At 45.2% G+C, this 24586-nt stretch overlaps 1 protein-coding gene across 1 annotated transcript; it reads right to left on the bottom strand.

The window, feature by feature from the left end:
* Positions 1-18839, bottom strand: LOC132589726 (uncharacterized). The gene is made up of 5 exons (XM_060262451.1): positions 18792-18839; positions 17720-17803; positions 11813-11906; positions 5138-5208; positions 1-1559 (listed from the first exon to the last, which is right to left on the bottom strand). Exons 3-5 carry the CDS (start codon positions 11851-11853, stop codon positions 1-3), a joined length of 1671 nt encoding a protein of 556 aa, XP_060118434.1. The 5' UTR covers positions 11854-11906; positions 17720-17803; positions 18792-18839.
* Between the last annotated feature and the right edge of the window lie 5747 nt (positions 18840-24586).

Below are 24586 nucleotides of genomic sequence, written 5' to 3'. Positions count from 1 at the left end.
TCAATGAATTAGATTTGGGGACTGATTTGTTTGAAACTTCTGGCCTTGAATACTTGGGAGGTGTGAAATGTTCCTGGGCAGTTTAATCAGTCTCCCTCTCTGCTGGCTGTTTGTGTTCAGGAAGAGATTAGTTTCCGTGATTAATGGGTGCTTTTCATCCTTTGTTTCAGGTGGCAGGTGATAAACCCTTCTCCTGAGCAGTTTCTTTTTGGCCAGGAGAGAAAGTTCTTGGAGAGGTGGAAGATGACACTTTTTCCTATTTGGTGGTCCTTGCTTGCAACCTACAGGTATCTTCTTCCTTTCTGAAGCCACCTCCTTGCTTTTAGTACAGGGGCCATTCCACTCAACACCTGCCTTACTGTGCTCATCAGGCATTCTATTCTGCCCTGCTTGGGATATGTTCCTCCTGGTATACAGCTTTCTTCGCCCAGTCTGAGATCTGGTCCATTTGGCACATGGCTTTCTCATCCGAACTGGGGACTCTTTCTTTTTCAGTGGTGGCCCTTTAGCACCACAGGTAGTCAGCTGTGGTTTGGAAGCCTGCTTAGCACACGCAGAAGCCTTTTTTGTCACATCGTGCAATTCTGTTCTCTTCTCTTGTCCAGACTTCAATGTAGACTCTCCATTTTCACATTGCTGTTCCAACTTTGCATTCTTCTGCTCATTTTTTCCAAGAGGGCCTTCACTTCTCATGCTTCGTTGCTTGCTTTCTTCAGACTGTTGGTCATGTATCCCGACAGGAGCTTTTTTATTTCCAGCTTGTGAACTGCATCCAGTAACCATCTTTTGTTTCATAGACATGGACATGTGACCATCTTTTGTTTCATCTTTTGTTTCAGTATGAACAGGGCTAGATTTCTTGTGAGCGCAAGTCTCTTGATCTGGCCTCTGAAATCCATGATGCTCCTTGTCTTCCTGGGAACATCCCTCATCTGGCTTAGGTTGTCCCTTGTTTGTCCTGACGTCCTGGTCAGCATGTCCCTCCCCTGGCTTAGAAAATCCAGGGTCGTCCTTGTCTGACACAGGATGTTTTGTCTCTGGTCTATGTTGCTTTTTGTTTTTCCTGACATGTGTTTCATCCATACCAGAATTATTTTCACCAGGCTTAGGAAACACAAAATATCCCTTTTCTGGGCTGGTGAGTTTCTCCTCTGGCCAAGGTTGTCCCTTATTTGTCTTGCATTGCCTCTGATTTAGATCAGGTTTCCCTTCCCCTGGCTTGGAAAATGGTGGATGCCTCCTTCCTGGCCTGGGGCAACCCTTGTCTGAATTTGAATGTTCCTCGTTGACCTTTGGATACCGTGTATCTTTCTGGCAATTCCTAGCAGCAGACGTAGAACAACTCTTATCTTCTTGGTGATAGCTCTCTTCAGCCCAGTTACGGCACTCTTCTGCCCAGTTTCGCCATTTTTCTGCCCAGCGGCGCCATTCGTTGGCCCACCGACGCTTTTCACATGTCCAGATTCTGTTCTTCTGTGGGCACTGGTGCCTCTTGTCCAACTTGTAATTCCATTCATTTCCTTTTGCTCCATTATTGTTTCTATCATAAACAGGTATGCCTGAAAGAGAACTAGAATGTATTAGTCAAACAATCACTGTTCTAGGAAGAACAGTAAAATAAGAATGGTCAAAATAAGCCTACAATCAGTACCTGTAGCAATCCCATCATCCACCCCTCACTTGCTTCTTTATTGGTCAGAAGAAGCTCTCAGACAAAAGAACTTCCACATATCAATCAATCATGTTTGTAAGCTATGAGGTAATCTTGAAGTGCAGAGTTTCATTACTGTCACACAGTTTTTTTAAATCGTTGTTGATGTTAGTTGCATAGAATTAGGTTTGGGAACACGTTAATGACCAAGGTTCTTGTAAACACAAAAGGAGAGATTTTTTGCCTTCGGTACGACCTGTTTACTCTTGGTGATAGAATTTCTAATGTTTTTAGCCTAATAGGGAAGAGAGAATAATGTATAACTTGCAATAGCCATGCTCGTTAATGAAAGCATATCACATACCACTTCCTCAAGCAAAAGTGGCCAGAAATCTTTAAAAAGATTGTTTGTCAAAAACATTTATTACTAGGCCCATTAAATTAATCAATTAAAATTTTTGGCCTCAAATAAAACACTAGGTCATATTATTCAAACATTGTCACTACATCATCTACCTTCAAAAAGGAGCATGAGAGATGGAAAAAATAGTACTCTGCTGTCAGCCACCCCTCCCACCAGGAAATGGGAGATCACTACAGATATTGAAAGAGACCTCTGCAGTCATCTCCACTTTTCCAGTAGGACAAAAATGTCCATTCCCTTCACTGGAGTCACAGGGTACAGGAAAAGAAACTGGTAATTAAGCCGAAACCCTTAGTTTGAATAATTCAAAATTTCCAGTCCTAGTCCTAATGTGGTTGTGATTCCTACCAGTTATGTAGCTAACACTGCTTTCTAGGATTGCCAGGTCTAACTCAGGAAGTTGGGGACTTTGGGGATGGAGCCCAGAGACTTCCCTATTCCCTAAAATAAACAAATAAAAAATACGGCAGTGCAGTTCCCCTGAATACAGTCGTCATTTCCTCATCCTCTTTTTTTGCTTCCAAATGGTTCCCCAGCAGCTGCACTTTTAATAAATGAAAGTGAACACACACTCACAAAGCAGCCAAAATAAAGAGTTTGCAAACCCACACTTTTGTGATCTCATTGGGGCAGTTTACTCATGGGAGTTGCTGAATGTAAAAATCTGCTGTATTTCAACCAACTTCTTCAGACTAACACAGGAAAATGAAAGTTAGGAAGACAGAGTCCTAGGGGACTCCATCCCATAATCAGGTTCTAGTTAACTGTTTACTGTCCATTTCACTATACAAATGACTTCTGAAATGAATGCAAAACAGAGAGACTCTGCTCTCTTCCTCTCTCACACACACTCACTGGGAAGAGCCACATGGGTCTGCCTGCTCCCCCCCTCAACCCCCGCAGCTTTCATGTCCAGATGAGATTTAAAGGGTGCACATACATTCCAAAACACAAAGAGTTTGCAAGCTTCTTCTAAACCTGCACATCATGGCTGTTGTGGTAGCGCTTCCCCCTGCTTGCTAGCTGGCTTGTGGGGCAGAGCCTACAAAACCAGGGGATCCTTGTCTGGGGGCTGGCAAGCCTACTGCTTTCATAATTGTTCTTTCAAAGCCATAAGGATTAGAAACTTAATCTTGGAGGGTGGGAGTTCAGAATCTCAATATCTAGAAAAAGGAACCAGATTTTGTGCTCATAACATGGAACGGTCTCATGCAGAAAATACAGAGCTATCTTCTAAAATTGCTGTATTTTTCCTACCATTGATGTTTACCCATAATTGGGATTGGGTGGGATGCCAATCAACTAGCTAACTGTTGATGGGTAATTGTATATATTATTATGTAGTTACTAGGAGTAAGGCCTGTTGTAAAGAAAAATACAATGGGCTCTAGAAGGAGGCTCTGGGCAATTGTCAGCCACCCTTGCTGTCTTCTCACCCAAGTGAAGGCATTGACTCCCCCCCCCCACACACACACACACCTCAAGGGGAGCTGATCTCTACCATTTAGAGAGCAGTTGTAAATCTGAGTGGTCTCCAGTGGTTCCCCAGTAAGAAATGGCATTGTCCCTGTCTGAGGTCCTATCCCTCCTCAAACTTCACCCTCTCCAGGCTCCACCCCTGAAATCTCCAGGAATTTCCAAACCTGGAGTTGGCAACCCTATCTTCTTCTGTTTATAGCCTTCCATTGCCTTCCCCCTCCCTGCAGCCTCTACATAGGAAAATAAGTCTTTCTTCATAGTGTGAGGGGACCAAAGCAGTTTATATTATTCTCCTCTGTGTGATCTGAACAACAACCCTGTGAGGCAGTTTAGGCTGAAAGTCTGTGACTCGTCCAAAATCACCCAGTCAGCTTCCACAGCCCTCACTTGGAGACTAGCAACAGTGGTTCCCCAGGAGGAAAGGCCTTTCCCTCAGAGGCCTGTAGTGATATCTTAGGAATTTCCCACCAACCTAGAAAGGTATCACTAAAGGCCTCTGGGTAAGTGCCCCCCGCCAGCCTTGCTGTCTTCCCACCCACCCAAGTGAAGACATTCACTCTTCCCACACACCTCAAGAGGAACTGATCTCTGCCATCTAGAGAGCAGTTGTAATTCTGAGTGATCTCCAGCCCTCACCTGGAGACTGACAATAGTGGTTCCCCAGGGGAAAGGCTCAGAGTCCATTCTATTATATGAGCCCACTGTAGCCTAATTTGAATAGAAAGAGTGAAGAGCATTTGCAGGTGGAAAGGGGGCAGCCTGTTTATCTGCTGCTGTGAAACTGGCCCCTCCCTTCTGTGAATGAACATTCCTTTTGTGTCAGTTGAAGAGAAGTAACTGCTACTGTTTTATCTCATTAACATGTCTCTCACAGTTTTACTGTTTGCTTCACAGCAGTGTTGTTTGGGGGGAGGGACACTGTCGCAGACTTCCTACAATGGGCCCTGAGGAGACGCAGTAGTGATTAGTAAGCCCCCAGGAGAACCTGTCAGCAGAGAACTGACTCCCTCAAAGGTCAGTGGCCTTCAGATGGGCTTCTTGCCTGATGAAGCCAGCGGTAGGTGGGGGAGAGAAGAATGAGCCAATGGAATGCCAGAGACAGAGTGCAAGCCAATCCTGTGTAGGCCACATCCAACCAATGAAAATTCTCAGATTTGCCACCATGATTTCCCAGGATCTGATAAAATCAGGCTAGCCTGGGCTATCCAAGTCAAGGCCAACTTATACTAATGTATTACAAATATGTATTTAAGGTGGGCAAATGTGTTCTTATTTCCATTGTTTATTTTGCATTTAAATTTCCTTGGTACAGAACATGGTATGCTTTGAGGGTTTGTTAGTTAGTTAATTAGTTAGTTTTTTTACAGAGTTCAGTCAGAAGGTTAAAGAAACAACAATACTTTGTAATTTTTCCCCAATGAGCTCTGCAAGGATTTAATTAAAAACAAAACAAAAAAACCTGAATCGGATTCTTCAGCATTTGTTTTCAGGAGTGTTTCTGAAACTCTTCGGTGCCCTATGCACACTGAGGAAAACATTTAAATTGGGCATATAGGGTATATTTGTTCCCCATTCCACTTTACCATTAACATGGATAGATACCGTCTTCCCGTCCTCTTCTACTTCCAAGTACTTGCTTTCATTCTCAAGATGTCTGAAGAGGAAGGGGGGGAAACACGGTTACTCTACAAAGAAAGGACTGATGATTTAGGGAAAAGACAAGCCTACATATTGTGACCTCCTTGTTCACAACTCACAAGAAGACATCCTTGGCCTATACACATCAGAGTTGTTCCATCTTACGTAATGCTGTTCCCTCAATGTATAAGAGCTCGCTCTTTCTCAGGGCTGGGGTAGTAAAGTTGTCACAAGGCCATAAACTGAGTTTCATGTGGGGAGATATTTGTCTGAAAATCCCCAGCTTTAACACCTTATAGACAATTCTATCGGAAAGCCTTCTCTCCTGATACCTTAATTTTCATAATGGGCAAATTAAAGGCAAGTGATCTCCCAGGTAAAACTGAGGTGATAAAAAATGCATGAAGACTTTACCGCCTCAGATAGATGTATAAGGAAATCAGCTTTCAACCTCTACCTTCTATATGTTGTCTCAGTCATACCACCAGTTCCCTCTTAACTCTTGGAAAACTTGCCTGTTTTATATTGAAGTATAGCATCACAGTGTTTTATGTTTAATGTTTTGTAATGTTGCGTCTATAATGCTGTACTTGTTTTTAGATGCCAGTTGGCCTGTTAGCTGCCCTGATTATTCATGGAGAGGGCAGGATTATAAATATGATGTAATAAATAAATGAAATAATAAATAAATCATGCGCGGCTGATATATGAAGGCGTTTCATACAATGACTTCCTCCCCACACTCTTTTTATTATTATTAATTTAATTGAATATTTTACCTCTCTTCCCAGTAGTCAGGCTCAGGGCAGTTCACAACAAATTACATTTCAAAAACAGAATAAAACCAAATTAAATAACACTGAAAGCATTACGGTGCCCTAAAACAAGATGCCATCAAGACTTGGTGGTGCCACTAATAAAGAAGAAGAAGAAGAAGAAGATATTGGATTTATATCCCGCCCTCCACTCCGAAGAGTCTCAGAGTGGCTCACAATCTCCTTTCCCTTCCTCCCCCACAACAGACACCCTGTGAGGTAGATGAAGATATTGGATTTATATCCCGCCCTCCACTCCGAAGAGTCTCAGAGCGGTTCACAATCTCCTTTCCCTTCCTCCCCCACAACAGACACCCTGTGAGGTAGATGAAGATATTGGATTTATATCCCACCCTCCACTCCGAAGAGTCTCAGAGCGGCTCACAATCTCCTTTCCCTTCCTCCCCCACAACAGACACCCTGTGAGGTGGGTGGGGCTGGAGAGGGCTCTCACAGCAGCTGCCCTTTCAAGGACAACTCCTACAAGAGCTACGACTGACCCAAGGCCATGCCAGCAGGTGCAAGTGGAGGAGTAGGGAATCAAACCCGGTTCTCCCAGATAAGAGTCCACACACTTAACCACTACACCAAACTGGCTCTCCTAATAGGGGGAGTGAAAGTGGGAGTGTCAGATGTAAACCTAGGGTTGACAATCCTCAGTTGGAAGCAAAGGATCCCCTTGTTTGGAGAAGCTCCCCCCACTTCAGGGTTATCAGAAAGCAGGGGGAAGGGAGGAAAATGTCTGATGGGCACTCCATTATATTCTATGGAGACCAATTCCCATAGGGGGTAATGGAGAATTGGTCTGTGGGTATCTCTGTGGGGCTGTTTTTTGAGGTAGAGACACCAAATTTACAGATAGCATCCAGTGCCTCTCCTCAAAACACCCTCCAGATTTCAAAAGGATTGGACCAAGGGGTCCAAATCTATGAGCCGCCAAAGAAGGTGCTCCTATCCATTATTTTCAAATGGAGGGAAGGCGTGCAGTCCCTTTAAATGTAATGGCTAGAACTCCTTTGGAGTTCATTTGTGCTTGTCACACCCTTGCTCCTGGCTCCACCCCAAAAATGCCCAGCAGTGTTCCCTCTATGCTGAGTTGGTGTGAGCTAGAGCTCACAGTTTTAGCCTCTAACTCACATATTTTTTTATCTTAGCTCAGGAAAAATGGCCCCAGAGCAAACTAATTTATGGAGCAGTTCACAGTTTTAATGCCAGTAGTTCACAAAGCAGGCTTTTTTGTTCACAAGACTCCACAGCTTAGAGGAAGCATTGGTGCCCAGATATTTCTTGAGTTGGACCTGGCAACCCTATGCAAACTGTAGCCGTCCTCAGTCAAATACCTGGTGGAACATCTCTGCCTCACAGGCCCTGTGGAACAGTAGTAATTCCTGCAGGGCCTGGATGGAAACCGGCAGAGTTTCACCGTATTGGGGCCAGGGTAGGAAAATCCCTGGCCCTAGCCAAGGACAGCCTGGCCTTACATCAAGGAACAGGTACACTTTAACACAGTCATTGGTTTTCTCATACTCATTCCTCCATGTTATCCATCTTTGACATCTGTCCCACACACAGAGTTCCCTGCTTTCCATTTTATTTGTGACAATGTACCCCTTCAAAGAAATACAGCTGTGTTGCAAATCTCCTTCTCTCAAATCTGATAAGATTTACTTTTATATATACGTTTATTTTACTTAATATCAGGCCTCGGATTCAGCGGGAGCTCACAGGAGCACAGCTCCTGAACCCGACAGTTCCACCTCCTCCTTCCCACCTTGTCCATTGAACAGTAGGTGTAGCCGCATAACAATCCCTGGATGAGCTCCACCACCCTTTTTGTCTATAAAACAACCCCTGCTTAATATATACACGTTTCCATCACTCTCGTCTAAGTACTACTTATACAATGCAACATAAAAGCCCCATGGATGGATGACAGCTTGCCATTTATCTGTGTGTGTGTGTGTGTGGGGGGGTGATATAGCATACAATCATCAGTGTAAATACTGTATGCGACTGCCTGGAGGCTGTCCTGTCCCTGAAGGGGAAAACAGCCACTTGTCTCTGGTAATGAGCAGATTTTGTACCATTTAGTCTGTCTCTTGGGAAAGGGCAGACTGATGTGGATGATATCCTGAGTGTGAAAGGGGATCCAACCTAATGGCTAATCAGTAAAAGCCTGTTTGTGTTTGAAAGCATTAATGAAAATTCAAGCCACTCTCTGAAGACGTAACTAGCTTAAGTTGATGTGCCTCAGCCAGGTTTCTCCTGTGCCTGCCTGGAGACCTGTGCTGCTGATCTGTTCTTTGAAAACAACCTGTAAATCAATGAAGTTTCTGTGTCGTTTATATTAAAGCCTGCGTAATGGACTCAGGCACTTAGCCTGGAAGCTGAGAACAGCCTTGCAATGATTGGCTGGGACACAGCCATGGTAACTAAAATGTAGCGAATTGAAGAGGCTTGCAGAAGAGAAAACGCCTCAGAGTTTGGTTTTGGAGTTGGAGCTTGTGTACTGAACAATTGAGTAGAGACTGGGTACTGAAGCTGAAGAGTTGCTGTGTGAAGCAACTGGACAAGGAGCTGAGAATAGCCAGTGGGGCTGAGTTCCTTGGGAGACAGAAATAAATAAAATCTTCTGTCAGTGAGAGAGGTTCTAGCTAGAAGGGGGTCACAGCCAGGCACCTTCTGTGAGGCAAAACTTTCTGTGGGGTTCTGTCAGCACAACAGGGCAAACTCCTAATTTAAACTGAGAACATGCAAACTCTCTGAAAGGAGGACTGGATTCTGGTGGCTAGAAGGGAATCCCAAGATTCAGACTAGGAATCTATAGCTGGGTGGGTCACATAGGAGTGAGAGGCTGGAAATTAGCTCTCAGAGGTGTGAATCCTGTATGCTAGTGTGTATGTCTGTGAGGGAAAAGTTATTTTGCGGAAGTCAGCAGTCCTCAGTGTGTGTGGAAAAGAGTGAATGTCAGTTTGTTGTTTTTATGATTTGTCAAGCCTGAGAATAGGGCTAGACCATCAACTCTACAAAGTGTTCCTAGTGCCAAGGCACTGCCTGCCAGTCCAAAGGTTTTGTATAGCTTTAAAGGCTGCCTGTTTAAATTATATTCGTATCTCAGCCTGACAAACCTCTAGTGTTTTGTGATTTATTATTATTTAGTTTATTTATATCCCGCCCATTCCCCCGTGGGGGTTCAGGGTGGAATACATCAATATAAATAGTAATAAAATCACAATAGAATCACAATAAAAACCAGTTACAATATTTAGTTAATAGTGCAGCAGGATGATCCAGCAGGATGGTATAGCAAGATGATACAGCAGAGTGGTACAGTTGGAGAGGCCAACCGATCTAATAAAGAGATACCTGCCGCCTCAACCCAAAGTTTGGTGGAACAGCTCTGTTTTACAGGCCCTACGAAAGCCTAACAAGCCAGGTAGGGCCTGGATCTCCATAAGGAGATGATTCCACAAGGTCGGAGCCAGGACCAAAAAGATCCTGCCCCTGGTAGAGGCAAGATGACCATCTCTTGGGCCAGGGACAGTCAACAGATCTTGGGAAGCCATTTTGTCTATTTTGCGAACACATTATTTTGCCAACCATCTGCCTGCCAACTAATTTGTTTTTAATACAACTAATGAATATTATTTTATCCCTCTTCCTTGCCTTTTGTGAACCAATAAATATTCTTGTATGGTTTCTGAAATTTAAAAACATTTGGTGCCTATTTTTTATACTTCTTACAGGAATTCTGTGTGGGTGCTGAGGTACTGAGGGAAGGTGATGGGGGAAAATTCTTAGTGGAAAAAGAAAGAGCCAGAATGGAACTCGAGAGAGAAAAGGTTGATAGGGCAGAAAGATTAGAGCAGGAAAAGGCAGAAAGGGAACACCAGTTACAATTGGCCAAAATTCAGGCAGATCAAGAGAAAATGGAGGTAGAGAGAATGAAGACTGAAAGGGAACACCAATTACAAGTAGCCAAAATGCAGGCAGAACAGGAGGAGAAAGAAAAACAAAGAGAACAGGAGAAAGAATTATATGAACTCAAAATAAGAGAAGTCCAAGTGAGGGCAGAGTTCCCCAGTCCTCACAGAGATAGACCTCCTGTTGAACAGGAAAAGTTTCCCAAGTACAACAAGGGAGACGATGTGGAAGCTTTCCTCTTTAGTTTCGAGATGACATGCCATGACCTATGCATTGCTGATGGGGACAGGATGCTATATTTGTGCCCTCAGATCTGTGGTGGCCTGAGTGAGATATACTCAGAGATGAGGGACGATGAGACATCAAATTATGACCTATTTAAGGATAGGGTCAGGGTCAGATTTGGTTTCACTGCAGAGCAGAGCAGGAAAACCTTCAGGGAAATCAAAAGGAAGTTTGGGGAGACCCCTTCTGACCAGAAACTCTCTCACTGACAGAAGGTTTTATTTACTTCTGTCTCCCAAGGAACTCATTTGCTGTTCACAAAACTGTCCATTGGGTTACTTTTCATATATTCAGTACAATGCAATTACCAGAGTTTCATATATGAGAGTTCCAGCTCCTCCCCCCCCCCATCCTTTTTCCTGTTTCTCACAGTGAAGTGGAAGATAGCAGCAGGGTTTTTTTTGAGCAGGAACACAGTTCCGACTGGCTTGGCATCAGGAGGTGTTGCCTAATATGTAAATAAGTTCCTCCAGGGCTTTTTCTACCAAAAAAGCCCTAAATAGCAGTAGTAATGGTGGACTGAAGCACCCTGACACTGGGCTGGGAGTCAGAAGTGTTGATGATCACTCATACATTCTGTCTCAGATCTGTCCCGTTCACTGATGGCTGAGTCAAACAGCTATCCAAGCAGTTTTGTGGCTATGAAGTAGCTGCAGTTTTGGTTTTTCATTCGCCTGCCTTTGAGAGGAAGAAGAAGAAGATAGAAGAAGATATCGGATTTATATCCCGCCCTCCACTCCGAAGAGTCTCAGAGTGGCTCACAATCTCCTTTACCTTCCTCCCCCACAACAGACACCCTGTGAGGTGGGTGGGGCTGGAGAGGGCTTTCACAGCAGCTGCCCTTTCAAGGACAACCTCTGCCAGAGCTACGGCTGACCCAAGGCCATGCTAGCAGGTGCAAGTGGAGAAGTGGGGACTCAAACCCAGTTCTCCCAGATAAGAGTCCGCACACTTAACCACTACACCAAACTGGCTCTCCTCTTGAGACGAGGGGATGGCTTTTACATCTGTGAAGTAGGGTGAAAATAATTCTTCCCCCGGGGTCCTTTATTGTCAGGTCAGATAATTAAATGACGTTCAGTGGGAAATGTACCTCCCCTAAGGCTATGTAAAAACACAATGAATATTTTTACTGATTTTGCTTTGTTATTATGTTGTGAGCTGCCCTGAGACCACTTGCTGGGGATGGCAGGATATAAATCGAATAAACATAAGCATAGACAAATACTAGTTTTCAAAAAAACACACAACCCCCCCCCCTCTGTTTGTAATCACTGGCTTACTGACTGATTTGCTGTTTAGTTATACAGTTAGCTGCCAAGCAACGTGCAGAGATGACAGGTCTGTGGGAGACGGGGGGGAAGCTGGAACTCTCATGTATGAAACTCTGGTAATTGCACTGTACTGAATATATGAAAAGTAACCCAATGGACAGTTTTGTGAACAGCAAACAATCAGTGAAAAACTGGCTCTTGTCTGTGACAGCTAAACAGAATGTGAAGCAAACTGACAGGCATTCTAGCATCCCTAACAGTTATGCAGCATAGGGATCCGAAAGCTTACGGAAGATGGAGGATTTTCACTCTTCTCTCTTACCTTTTGGTTGTGATTTTTTTCCCATTGATGAATGCAGTCATGATGGAAAAATGGTGAAACCTTTTTGGAGCGCTGAAGAAGGATACAGAAAAATCTGAAACACAGGTTGGCATATGTTTGTCAAAAAGTCTCCCAGGCCACACATTTCTGTGCCCCGCCTCTCCCTTTACATTAGATGAGCTCCAAATTATTCTCCATCTGTTCTTTCAAGTTATTCTAATTAAGCATCCCAGCAATATATGGAGCTGAAAATGACCTGTAGGTGTCATTGATCTCATTTGCCAAGATTCAGAGATTCTATAGTTGCTTCCACCCTGAAAAATCTATGACAGATTTAGTGCTTTCTTCACCAACATCATTTGTTTGTTTGTTTAAGCTATATCCTGGGCTCTCAATTAAGATCTTCAAGGTGGCTTATAGCATAAAAATAATAAAACTTATAAAAACAATAACAAAACAAAAGCTAGAAGCATAAACAGTGAATCATGATAGTAAAAACTTTAAATAATAAAAGCCAACACAGTAAAAGTAGAATTCATAAAAACATATCATCACAACAATAAAATGTGCACCATCGAAAAAAGTTACAAATCACCAAAAGCCTAGAAAAAATGAAAACATCTTTGGCTGACTCTTGACCAGACAAACAGATACAAGAAAGGAATTCCAAAGATGAGGTGTCACAACAGAAAAATCCTGGTCTCTGATTGAGGATAGGGTTTCATAGAGCAGAAGTTCTGAAGATGACCTCAGTATTTAGGCAGATTCATATGAAGACAGGTAGTCCTTAAGATATCTCATCTAGCTAAAAGCCAGCACATTGAATAGTTCCAGGAATAAAATTAGCAACCAGTGTAATTTTTCCAGTTTTAGAGGGGTATTCTTCCAATAAATGCAGCTGAGACTCACCTGAAGAGGGCCTGGTTGCTGTGTGGGATCCAGAAGAAGCCTCCTCCCTGCCCTTTGCCTAATGGCCAGCAAAGGGCAGGAGCCTCAGGCAACTGCATTGGCCAGCTCCACACTACCCAGGGGGGCTGGCCTGGTTGGATTATTGAAGTTTTGGCAGGCTGTATGCAATTGTGATATACAGCCAACCTGGTGTTATTTAGATTGCACTGCCAGGTGGGTTCTGCAGTGCAATCTTCTTCACCCTCTCCTTCTTTGGGGGGGTGGTCTCTTTGTGTTTATTCTTTTGCTGTCTCAGATGGCAGTTTTGTGCATCTGGGTGGATGCTGTTGAGGGAGACAGGCCTGCATGTCCACCTTCTTCTTTGGGGACTCCCTTAAGGGGTCTGGGAGTTTGACACATCATGCAGTGAGCCGAGCTTGGGCTGTGCCCAGGCTCACCCCAGGTGACAAGTTGGTATCACTGAACCACCGCTGCCCTTGTGTAAGGTTGTCTGGTCCCCATGACTCACCAGTGGGGGGTGGGAGGGAGTTGGACAGTGACATTCTAATTAGGAGTGTGCAAAAAATAATAATTCAGAATTAATCGGATTCGGAAATATACGAGGCCAAAATATTTGGAATACCGTATATTTTCGAATACCGGTGTTCGGAATAGCCGTATATATTGGAGATATACAGCTATTTCCAAATATATGGCCCCATTATACGCTATGGGCCATTGAAATCAATGGCAAAATAGGGTATATTGGAAGCCGTTTGGAGGGGAGGGAGTTTGAGAGAAAGCCCCCAAATTTGCAGGGGACCTGCAGGGGACTCTCCTCTACGAACCCCCCAAGTCCCAAAAAGATTGGGCCAGGGGTTCCCATTCCAGGGGCACCCAAAGAGGGTGCCCCTATCCCACCATTATACCCTATGGGCCATTGAACTCAATGGCAACGTAGGGCATAATCAGAGGCTACTGGGGGGCAGGGGGCTTGAGGGGGAGACCCTACAAAACCCCCAAGTCCCAAAAAGATTGGGCCAGAGGGTCCCTGTCTTTGGGCTTCCCAAAAGGCCCATTGCCACCAATGATGGGGAAAGTCCAATTAGCCACTTCCTCCACTATAATAGCTGTGGGGAAAGTGGCTCTGGCCAGAGGGGTTTGAGGGAGAGGCCCCAAAACTGCAGGGCAGCTTCAGGGGACTCCCCCACATGCAACCCCCCTGGCCCCAAAAGACAGCACCCATCTGTGGGCACCCCAAAAGGAACACTGCTCCCAATGGTGAGAAAAAAACAATTAGAGCCACTTCCCCCACTGTAATTATCGTGGGAAAAGTGGCTCTGGGAAGCAGGGGGTTTTGAGGAGAGCCCTCCAAACTGCTGTGTAGCTTCAGGGCACTGTCCCACACAAAACCCACAAGGCCAAAAAAGAATTCAACCAGGGGGTCCAATTCCTGGGGCACCCAAAGCCAAACCTAACTTCACACCAGAGAATCTCTATAGGACCCAAATGCACTACATCCATCCATCTACTCTATGAACCCTGCTGGCCTGGAACCAATATAAACCCAGTTGCCAACGTCACAGCCACACAAAACACAATGTTGCTGTTTGGGGGTGAGGTTGATGAAGATATTGGATTTATACCCCATCCTACACCCTGAATCTCAGAGTCTCAGAGCAGTTTACAATCTCCTTTACCATCCCACCCCCCATAAGGCAGGTGGGGCTGAGAGAGCTCTCACAGAAGCTGCCCTTTTCAAGGACAGCTCTGAGATAGCTATGGCTGACCCAAGGCCATTCCAGCAGCTGCAAGTGGAGGAGTGGGGAATCAAACCTGGTTCTCCAGGATAAGAGTCAATGCACTTAACCACTACACCAAACTGGCAAAAGCCCCCCCCCCCAAAAAAAAATCAGGGGATCTCCTGCCCCTGCCTGGAAAATGGGAACCCTACACCTTTGTTATACCAATAATTTTGTGTTACTTCTGGTTTTTCCTCAGAAGGCAGACTGAGGGGTGTTGTTTCCAAGTGGCGAGCAGGTCACTCAGTTTCCCAGGATCCATGCCAGGGGTGGAATTCTAGTAGGAGCTCCTTTGCATATTAGGCCACACCCCCTAATGTAGCCAATCCTTCTAGAGTTTACAAGGCTCTTTTTTGTAAGCTCTTGGAGAATTGGCTACATCAGGGGTGTGTGGCCTAATATGCAAAGGAGCTCCTGCTAGAATTCCACCCCTTATCCACCCCCATGTCTCACCAATACTCTTTGGTATGTAATTAATAAAAGCTGTGGCCTGGTTTTATTCCAAAACATTGTGTGGCATATTTTGTGTCTGTCTGCAAGATCTCTTCTTATTAAACCCTGTGCCTGCAATCTTTACCATCCAACAGACTTGCTTCTGTCTTCTAAACCAAATTAAATTTCCAAACAGTGTTCAAGGGCAACCTTACGCAGAGTATTTAACCCAGGTACTATGTGAGTGGAGAGAACTGTGACTGTGATTGATTCTGCACTTAGCACTCGCCTCCCTTCTGTGCGGGGCTCCTCACAAAGACGCTTTTTCTGGATTCTGCATTGGCATCTCCGGAGTGGGGCTGCATGTCCCCTGCTTGCTCCCTGCCCTGCGCAAACTCAAGAGCTGAGAATGAGACAAAGGCTAATGTGGAATCAGTCTAAGTTTTGCTTTTCCAGGCAAAGGTGCCGCAGGTGAGCAAGGGAAGGACTCACCCATCCGCTTGCCCCTTGATAACAGTAACAGAAGCAATACATTGTGTTCCTATCACTTTTGTCATTGTGGCACTATTCAGATTGGTAAAGTACATTGTAAAAGAAGAAAAGAAAGGTAGGCCCCTGTGCAAGCACCAGTCATCTCCTACTCTGGGGTGACGTCGCATCATGACGTTTTCACGGCAGACTTTTTACGGGGTGGTTTGCCACTGCCTTCCCCAGTCATCTACGCTTTCCTCCTAGCAAGCTGGGTACTCATTTTACTGACCTCAGAAGGATGGAAGGCTGAGTCAACCTCAAGCCATCTACCTGAAAACCCAGCTTCCGCCAAGGATCGAACTCAGGCCATGAGCAGAGCTTAGGACTGCAGTACTGCAGGTTTAACACACTGCGCTGCGGGGCTCTTAAGTACATGAAAGAAAAGGAAAGGTCCCCTGTGCAAGCGCCAGTCGTTTCCGACTCTGGGGTGACGTTGCTTTCACAATGTTTTCACGGCAGACTTTTTACGGGGTGGTTTGCCATTGCCTTCCCTAGTCATCTACACTTTCCTCCCAGCGAGCTGGGTATTCATTTTACTGACCTCAGAAGGATGGAAGGCTGAGTCAACCTTGAGCCGGCTACCTGAACCCTAGCTTCCACCAGGATTGAACTCAGGACATCAGCAGAGCTTGGACTGCAGTACTGCAGCTTATCCTCTCTGTGCCAAGGGGCTCTTTACTGGAAGGCAATTTGAGCAAAAGGTCAAATCCAGTGATAAGTCTTCATATACCCTACAAACAGGCATTGTTTTCAGCCTTCCAGCAAGCATCAAAGCTTTGTTTGAATGCTTCCAGTTTTTCTACTGATGCAAGAAGGTGGACGAGCCCATTTTGATGTCCCCAAAGGGGATCATGCAGAATGGGGAGGGGGGGATCAGGTAAAATCATACCTCCTCCTTCCAGCACAAATGGAAAAATGGGTAGAATGGAGCCAGTTTGGTGTACTGGTTAAGTGCACGGACTCTTATCTGGGAGAACCGGGTTTGATTCCCCACTCCTCCACTTGCAGCTGCTGGAATGGCCTTGGGGCAGCCATAGCTCTGGCAGAGGTTGTCCTTGAAAGGACAGCTTCTGGGAAAGCTCTCTCAGCCCCACCTACTTCACAGGGTGTCTGTTGTGTGGGGGGGGGGGGTAAAGGAGATTGTAAACCCTCCTGAGACTTTGAGATTCAGGGTATAGGGTGGGGTATAAATCCAATAACTTCTTGCCAGTACTCATTTTTTCTTCGAGTAAATGTAGCAGAAAGTCTGCAAAGGTCACTTAACAGGTTTAGTTCAGTGACAAATCAGGCCGAGGCAAAATCAGAAAGAACAGCAATCTTTATTGAAGTACATGCATGTGGGCTCAGACCCATGGCTTGTGCCAAAGATGTGGGTCTGAACACCGATACAAGGAAGTGCATAAGCTTTTATAGCTTGCATTGTCCATACATCATACAGGATATTACATCATACAGGAATAGGGTGGAGACCCGCATTTGATTGGTGCCCCTCTGGCATAAGGTACATGCTGCCCATACATGGTCTGTACCTTTAGCACTCACAATATCTTTAACCACATTGTTCCCGTGGAACTGGAGCTTAACCCATTTCCTGTGCCATCAGTGGCTTTCGGCCTAACCACACATCTAACCATTTCCTATCTCGTGTTCAGCAAGCGTCCCGGCCTCGCATCTTCAAGCATCTCCAGGAATCTCTCCCAGGGCACAGTACATCTATTTCTATTTCAGTAAGCATTTAGCATGTTGCAATTTCTCAGTAAGCCTCTCAGTATGCCTAGCTGACCAGACAGCTAACTACACTGCTAATTTCCTGAACTCGCCCAGGACTTCTGAAACAAGGTCAGTCTTATTAAAACAAAGGAAGATTTTATTTTCTCACTCTTTAACATCTACAGTTTCCAGCATGGGCGGTTAGCTAAGATAACACCTTTTTACATTTTCCTGTTTTTCTCAACTTCTTGTGGTTTCAGCGTATATTTCCTTTTAACATACATCTAACACGTCATGGAGGTTTTGCTACCTTCTTACCCCTCACCTATCTTTTTGTATAGGCGTAGGTGAGTAACATATTTGACCTTTTAAAAACATTTTTTTCTTCATTTCTGCCTCATAAACATTCCATAAATCTGTCAAAAAGTATGAATATATTGCTCCAGACAGAAGGCTAGCAGCAAATGAGTTGTCACCTCAATCAGATTGCTAGAGATTACGGATTTACAGCTAACTGGTCTTCCAAATAAGATTTAAAAATTACCTGAAGAGGAACGTTTTCCTGTGAAGAATATTTTGATGCCACCCTGATCAAATACAGACAAGTGTTTCTCAGCCTCAGATCTCTCTATGGAGGTCCAAACGGAGAAAATTACAAACATTATTTTCCAGACTGTGTAAATGAAATTATTTTTTAAAAAACCACTAATAACTTCACCAAGGCTGTAGTATCTTCTTCAGGGATCAAGAATGGGAAGCAAAACAACTCTGATTGGAAGGCTGATCACCTTCCTTAGTGCTGTACAATCTCTATAACAGTATAAATCTTCAGTGTTGGTGCTTGCCCAAGAAGCAGCAGAGGAAAAACATTGGGCGTTTTCGCACAGGGCTTACCCCGGAGCAACGTTCCTCTTCACCGCGCAGCGTCTGCGCGGATTTCGCACCAACTGCTCCGCAGAGCCACGGCTTTTGCATCGCAAATGTAAACTGGTTTTTGGCGGTTTACATTTGTGACGCAAAAGTCGCGGCACTTGGCGGCTCTTCCTGGTTCTGCGGAGCAGTTGGTGCGAAATCCGCGCAGACGCTGTGCGGTGAAGAGGGACGTCGCTCCGGGGTAAGCCCTGTGTGAAAACGCCCATCCTGTTCTTGATTTGAGCTGCTTCAAAAGGTGCTTCCTATATTCTACCATAAAAGAATGAGAACAGCCATATTGCCTTAAACTGCTAGTCCATTAAGCTCTAATGTCCGTCATTGATCTCCAGGACCAGGTCTACACAACTGCATAAGGCAAGACTGCATCATTTCCCATGAACTCTTATTTCCCAAACAATCTACATGTCCAGAAACTCTTGCTTCTGACCCCTAGGCCCAAGACAGTCCAGACTTCATTGGTGAACAGCCACTGGTACTTGTTGCAATTTATCAAAATTTATGGGCAGACATATACATTAACCTCAAAAGTTTATCTATATGACCCTCCCATCGAAAGCTACAATTCTCTGTCTCTGATTCTCTTGACAGTAGCCCCTATAGAAACTGGCAGTGGATACAAACTTAGTGATGTCATTAAGCTTGTTTAGACAGGATAAGATCCATCTTTTCTATGGAATACTCACTTGTTCCTTTGAAAATATCTTTGCTGTTTATATCATACAGGTTTCGTGTGCTTTCTGGAATAGAAGACATAATATCAGGAGATTTGGAGCTATATGCATCCTTCTCTTTAACTTTAAATTATTACAGACTTATCAGTTCTATTCAGAATAATAGCCAACTGATTGATTTGTAAGCTTAGAATTCCTTGGTTCAAATCTTGTTGTGGCAATTATCACAATGACATCACTTCTAGAAATAACATCATATTGTTAGGATGTTTGCAATCACCCTTCCCCGTTTCTCCCTTACTGCCCATCTTCATGACAATGGATTCCCTGCCCCCAGTGGTAACATAGCAACCCCACCCACAGATGAAGGAAATATGGTTCTTTTGGTTGATGGAAATCTCAATGAATCACTGAGTACCACTGGATTATGAAAACAATCTAAGTCTTTGAATCAGGAAGAAGTGAACAATGAAAATTGTCAGAAATGCTCTTACAAGTTATATATTGAAAGGGTGAATGGAAGTAACTCTTTTACTATATTTGATCCTGATTATGTGAAGGAAAAGGTGGTAGAATTATGTTCAACTTGTAGGTCTGGGGTCATGGAATGGTGCATTATAATTTGATTTTGGTGATGTTTTGGATTGTGAATTAATCCTGGAGACACAAAGAGAGAACAACACTGGAAAGGTGAAGAAGATGGGTGTCTTACTGTCTGACAGCACTTTGTAGGCTTCCACAATCTCTTTGAACTTCTTTTCAGCTTCTTTCCTGTTATCTGGATTTTTATCTGGGTGCCACCTTAGCACTTTACTCCTGTACCTGTAAAGTTGCACAAGATACAATTAACAGAGCAATCCAGAGGGGGGGCAGCGGAAAGTCTTTTGGAAGCAGACGAGCCGGTATGTGGGCACAGGAAAGGTTTGCACCGACCTACGACCAGCGCCGCCACAGCGAAGCGGAGGTACGTGGATGGGGGGCCGGCCGAGCACCACTCCACCTGAGGGCAGCAGCGCCTGGGGGTTGCGCCCAAGCATGGGTGGAAGTGAGGCAGAGCTCGGTGTTCAGGTGGAGGAGAGGGTGGAGTTGGGGACGCGGCCAGGCTTAGGCAGCTTCCTAAGCAGTTTGGCCCATGACACGCCCCCCCCCAAGAGGCGCAACTGTATGCCTGCAAAAATGGCGGCATGCCCCATAGGCACTCGTTGAAACCAAAAACAAAGGTCGCCTGCACCGCTGCAGAAGCTCGGAATCCCATTAGGGAGTGGCATGATTGCCTCACCAATCCCCTTGCGCTTTGGGGTGACAAGCCCCCTTCCCAGCACCCAATCGTGGTCTCCCCCCTCCTAGAAATAGTTCCGCTCTGGCCTCACACAACTCAGTTGTTAGGGAGAGGAGCGCATGGCGGGAAGATCTGCCGGCGAGCTCCCGGCCATACGGACTTAGAGTGAGGGACAGGCAGGCATGTTGGTGATGGGTTTTGCACCTTGCGGTTGCTTTGACAGTATTTTTGCCTTGTGAGGGGGTGAGAGAAATCTCTCCCCTGGGGCTAACTGCTCTTGTATTCAGGTCTCCACAGGTTCCGGGCTCCCAGATAATCTGCATGCGAGGACTGTCGCCCTTGGCTGGGTAAGTCCACTGTTCCCCCCCCCCCCGCCTCCCCTTCCTCTCACTCTCACCCACTCGGTGTGCAAGTATCTCTGGCACATGAACCAGGAAGTGGGTTCCAGCAGGGGGCATCTGCTGACCTCGCTCCCCTGTGCTGCCACCTGTTCCCTTCCTTTGGTCTGCCCTCTGCCACATTCCCAACCCCTGGCGGGGCATAGGGCATGTGTGTGTGGCAGATGCCCCGTTGCGGGGAGGTGGGTCAAAGACTGTCCCTTTAAGAGAGCGCTCAGCTGAAACGAAGCCTGCTCTTCCAGCTGCTGCCCCTGCAGGTGCTCTTGATCTCTGTCTCCGTTTTGCAGGTGGGACTCCAACACAGAGGCTTCCACGTGTGCTGCTCCACCCCCCCATTCCCTCAGCTGCTTCTGCCTGGCACTTGGAGCAGAGCCCCACCCACAGTGAGACTTCCCAGTGCACACCAGGGAAATTGCTGCACTCTGTTCCGGAAAAATAAAGTCTGAGCTATGCCCTCTGTTGTCTCTCCTGCTTGACATATGCTGCATGTTCCTGGGGCAAACCCCCCCCCCTGTCAGTGGTCTCTCTAAGGGAGTGCCTGGGAGGGTGGGCAGACTTGGTTCTTGGGGGCGGGGAATGGGCTATGAGCCGCTACGCTGCCCCCCATGTGGCTGGACAGGGGAAGGGGGTTTCGCCCCTCAGCCTGCCCAGGCTGACAGCCAACCCAACCGCACAGGGCTGCTGTGCGCTGGGCACTTGGGGGGGGGGGGTTTGCTGAAGTGGATTCATGCCCAGCGGCTTGCACTCCAAGTTCTTCAGCCCCCAGGGGAGGTGTTCCTTGCACATAGTGGGGGGCGGCAGCAGGGCAACACCAGAGGGTGCTCCAGGTGGTGGTGGTGGTGGTGTCTTTTGGACTTGGTCTGGCCGCTCCCAGACACACATTCCAGCCACTGTCTAGGACAGGAAACTCCTGCACTTGGCACTTCCTGCTTATCCGCACATGTCCCTGGAAACCAGCCTGCCATTGGCAGAGTCTCTGACAGCAGGAGGGAGTGGGGGGATTGACAGCCTCTCAGGTGCGAGCTTTCTACCCCCTCACCCAGTCACGTGCAACGACCTGGTCAATTCCATGGTCCCGCGCAAGCCTGTGCCTCCCACACCCCCGCCTCGGCAGTGGGCCAATGGCATGTGCCTGGGCAGAATTACCATGGTGATGGGTTCTCTCTTGCTCATCAGGCCTCTCTTCCCTCTCCCGGCACAGCGTACCATCTCCCCTTTGAAAGCCAACAAGCGGTGCCATAGATCCGCCCACACCCGAGTGGCTGCCCGCCACGTATGTCTGAATTGGGCTGCCCTATTACTGGCCAAGCACCCATCTGTGCTACAACCAAGAGACTGCCTCCTATACCATTATTCCCATTCCATTTGGATTTATTTTTACCCCCGCACCATTTCTCCTAAGTGGAGGAATCTTTCTCTGGCTGTGTTTTCTTGTCACTGCTGCAGTCAAAAGTCTGTGAAACAGCACTGGATACTAAGAGGGCTCCCTTCTACTCCATATCAGGCCCGGCTAGCAAATGCTGACAATAACTGGGAGAAGCAGCCAAGGTCAGGACTCCATGGCTGAGGTTATGAGGAGAAAGTGAGGATGATCTGAGGAAGAATTTCTCTTACGCTTTTTTGATATCTTCCAAAGAGGCAGTTTGGGGAATATCCAGTATTTTGTAGTAATCCACCATGGTGTCCATCCATCCAATGCAAAGGCCACCAGGGAGGATGAAGAAGAGATAAAGCAGTCAGATAGAAAGTGATTGTTTTCTTTCTCTGAAAATGCAAAATATACATCTCAAGTTATCCTGAGGTAGGCAGAGATAGGATTTCCCCAACAGCAGCAGATTTGCCATTCCAATCCAATTTGTGCTCAAGGATCAAAACGCCAACCTTCTTCTGCTCTCCAAGGTAAGTATTTCTCCAATAGTTAATTATGTAAAAATTTAGGCCCTGACTTATCCAAAATTCAAGGTGACTTTCATCGATCAAAGATTTATAAAATCACAGTTAGTCTAACAACAAGCTATGGAAATACATATGACCAATAAAACCAGCTAGCATTCAACCAAAACTCATCTAGATCAGTTTTAGATTCAGGCCTGGGTTCGATTTGGAAATGACCTTTGTAGCTCTGAATGATCATCTCTGCTGAGAAGGGGACAGGGAGAGTGAATCCACATGGATTCTCATGGACTTGATAATGGCTTTTGATACCATTTGCCATGGTATCATTCTGGAGATTTTGGCTGGCATGGATCTCTATGTTTAGGATGGTTTCATTCTTACCTGTTTGGTTGTTCCCAGAAGACTATGCTGAGGAATTGCCATTTGGCACTATGGCGTTTATGGAGTCTTACCGGAGTCCATTTGTCCCTTGTGCAGCTTAACATCTACATGAAGCCAATGGTAGAGATTGTCAGGGTATTTGCAGTGAGGTACCACTGATATGCAGATGACACACAGCTCTATTTATCTGTTTCTTCTTATCAGTGCTGTCTAACATACCAGCTGTTGTCCTTACTTGAAAAGCATGATTTTGGCCATGATGATCTGTGCTCTGATTGAATATTAGATTACTGTGGTGGGCTCTACATATGACTATGTCTGAAAACAGTCCAGAAATTTCAGTTGGTCTTTTGCCTGAAGACTTGTCTATTGCTATTCTACTCTCTTTTTGTTAAGACCAAACATTTCTTTTTACACAGGCTTTTAATTAAGGGGTTAGTGTTTTAAAACCTTTTAAACAGTCTGCTTCTAATCCAAAAAATGTTTATGATACTTGTTTTAAGCTACTAAATGTTTTCTGCCTTTTTTAGACTCTTGCTGAATTTTCAGTACTGGATTTTTAGTCTGGCCCTGCTCAGCTTCCAAGATCGGATGAGATCAGGTTTGCCCGGGTTATTCAGGTCAGGGCTAGCCTGGTAATATGTAATGGGAAGTAACAACCCTAATTCATATTCCCCTTACCTTCCAGTAACAGAAAACAAGCCTAATTTCAGTATCACCGACACTCAAAACTATGACTGTATATGCAGCTGCAGTTGCCCAAGTGTTTGGGTTCCTCAGTTATGGTCAAACCAGTGAACCGCCAGCGTTCTAAACATTTGAATCTGATACTTCCGGAAACTGCCAGAAAGTACATTCCCTTCTAGAAGTGTGCATTGTGATTGGTGTTTCACTAGCCAATCACAATGTGTGTAATATTTTAAAATGACTTTGTCAGCAGCGCACTATATAATTTCAGCTCATTGCAGGGCCTGAAACCAATAGCACCTGAAAGATTAGTTCCTGTGAAGGTGCTAAAAAGCAACTTTTCTCTGAATTCAAGAGAAGTACCCACTGATAATATTATAAAACTATTAGATAAGGGGTTTCCTCTCAAAGACGGCTTGAATTAATCTTGTATCTTTAGGGAAAACTGCAGGGACCCTTCCAGTGAAATTATTGTTTGTCTCAGAAATAAATATACCCTGCAGTATCACCAGTATGGCTGAGATATACCAGAAATTTGAAATTTCTGAGAAAGAGCTGATCTGTTTGGTCACATGACTCCACACAAGCGGAATATTTTCGCTTGAATAATTTCCAAGCATTAGAGTAATAAAACAAGGAATGAAAACATTCAACATATTCCTTGTTCTTTCTTCTTTTCATGAATTGTATCTACAAAGACTGAAACACATGCCAAAATAAGTCTTGTAAAAGGAGCTGAAGTTTCAGATCTCTGCATGACACCTTGACCGTGTGAACTTTTCCAGCCAAAGTCTGCTCAACTATTTCTTCTGTGTTTACTTAAACTGTCAGGTTGCTAGGACTTTGGGTCAGAAATCTGAGCAGGGGAAACATCTACCTCCTGAAAGATAGCTCAAGATGGGTAGCCGTTTTAGTCTGTCTGTAGCAGTAGAAAAGAGCAAGAGTCCAGTAGCCATTCAGTTGACACAGTAAAATATTTTCCCATTTGTGTGTTTCTTCCCTTCCGTTTGTACTTTCTTTTCTTTCTTTTAACCATTTGTAACCTTTCAGAATTTTGTATGACTTACTTTTTCTCTTCCACTACGGGTGACTTGTCCTTTCAGCTGCTCTTGCTCTGTTATATCACTGTAACCAGTTCTAAGTGATTTTTCTGACGTTTAAGTCAT

The sequence above is a fragment of the Heteronotia binoei genome, chromosome 21, assembly GCF_032191835.1.
Source record: "Heteronotia binoei isolate CCM8104 ecotype False Entrance Well chromosome 21, APGP_CSIRO_Hbin_v1, whole genome shotgun sequence".
Lineage (NCBI taxonomy): Eukaryota > Metazoa > Chordata > Lepidosauria > Squamata > Gekkonidae > Heteronotia > Heteronotia binoei.
The sequence above is the reverse complement of the archived record's forward strand: the minus strand, read 5'-3'. Positions and strand labels throughout refer to the sequence as shown.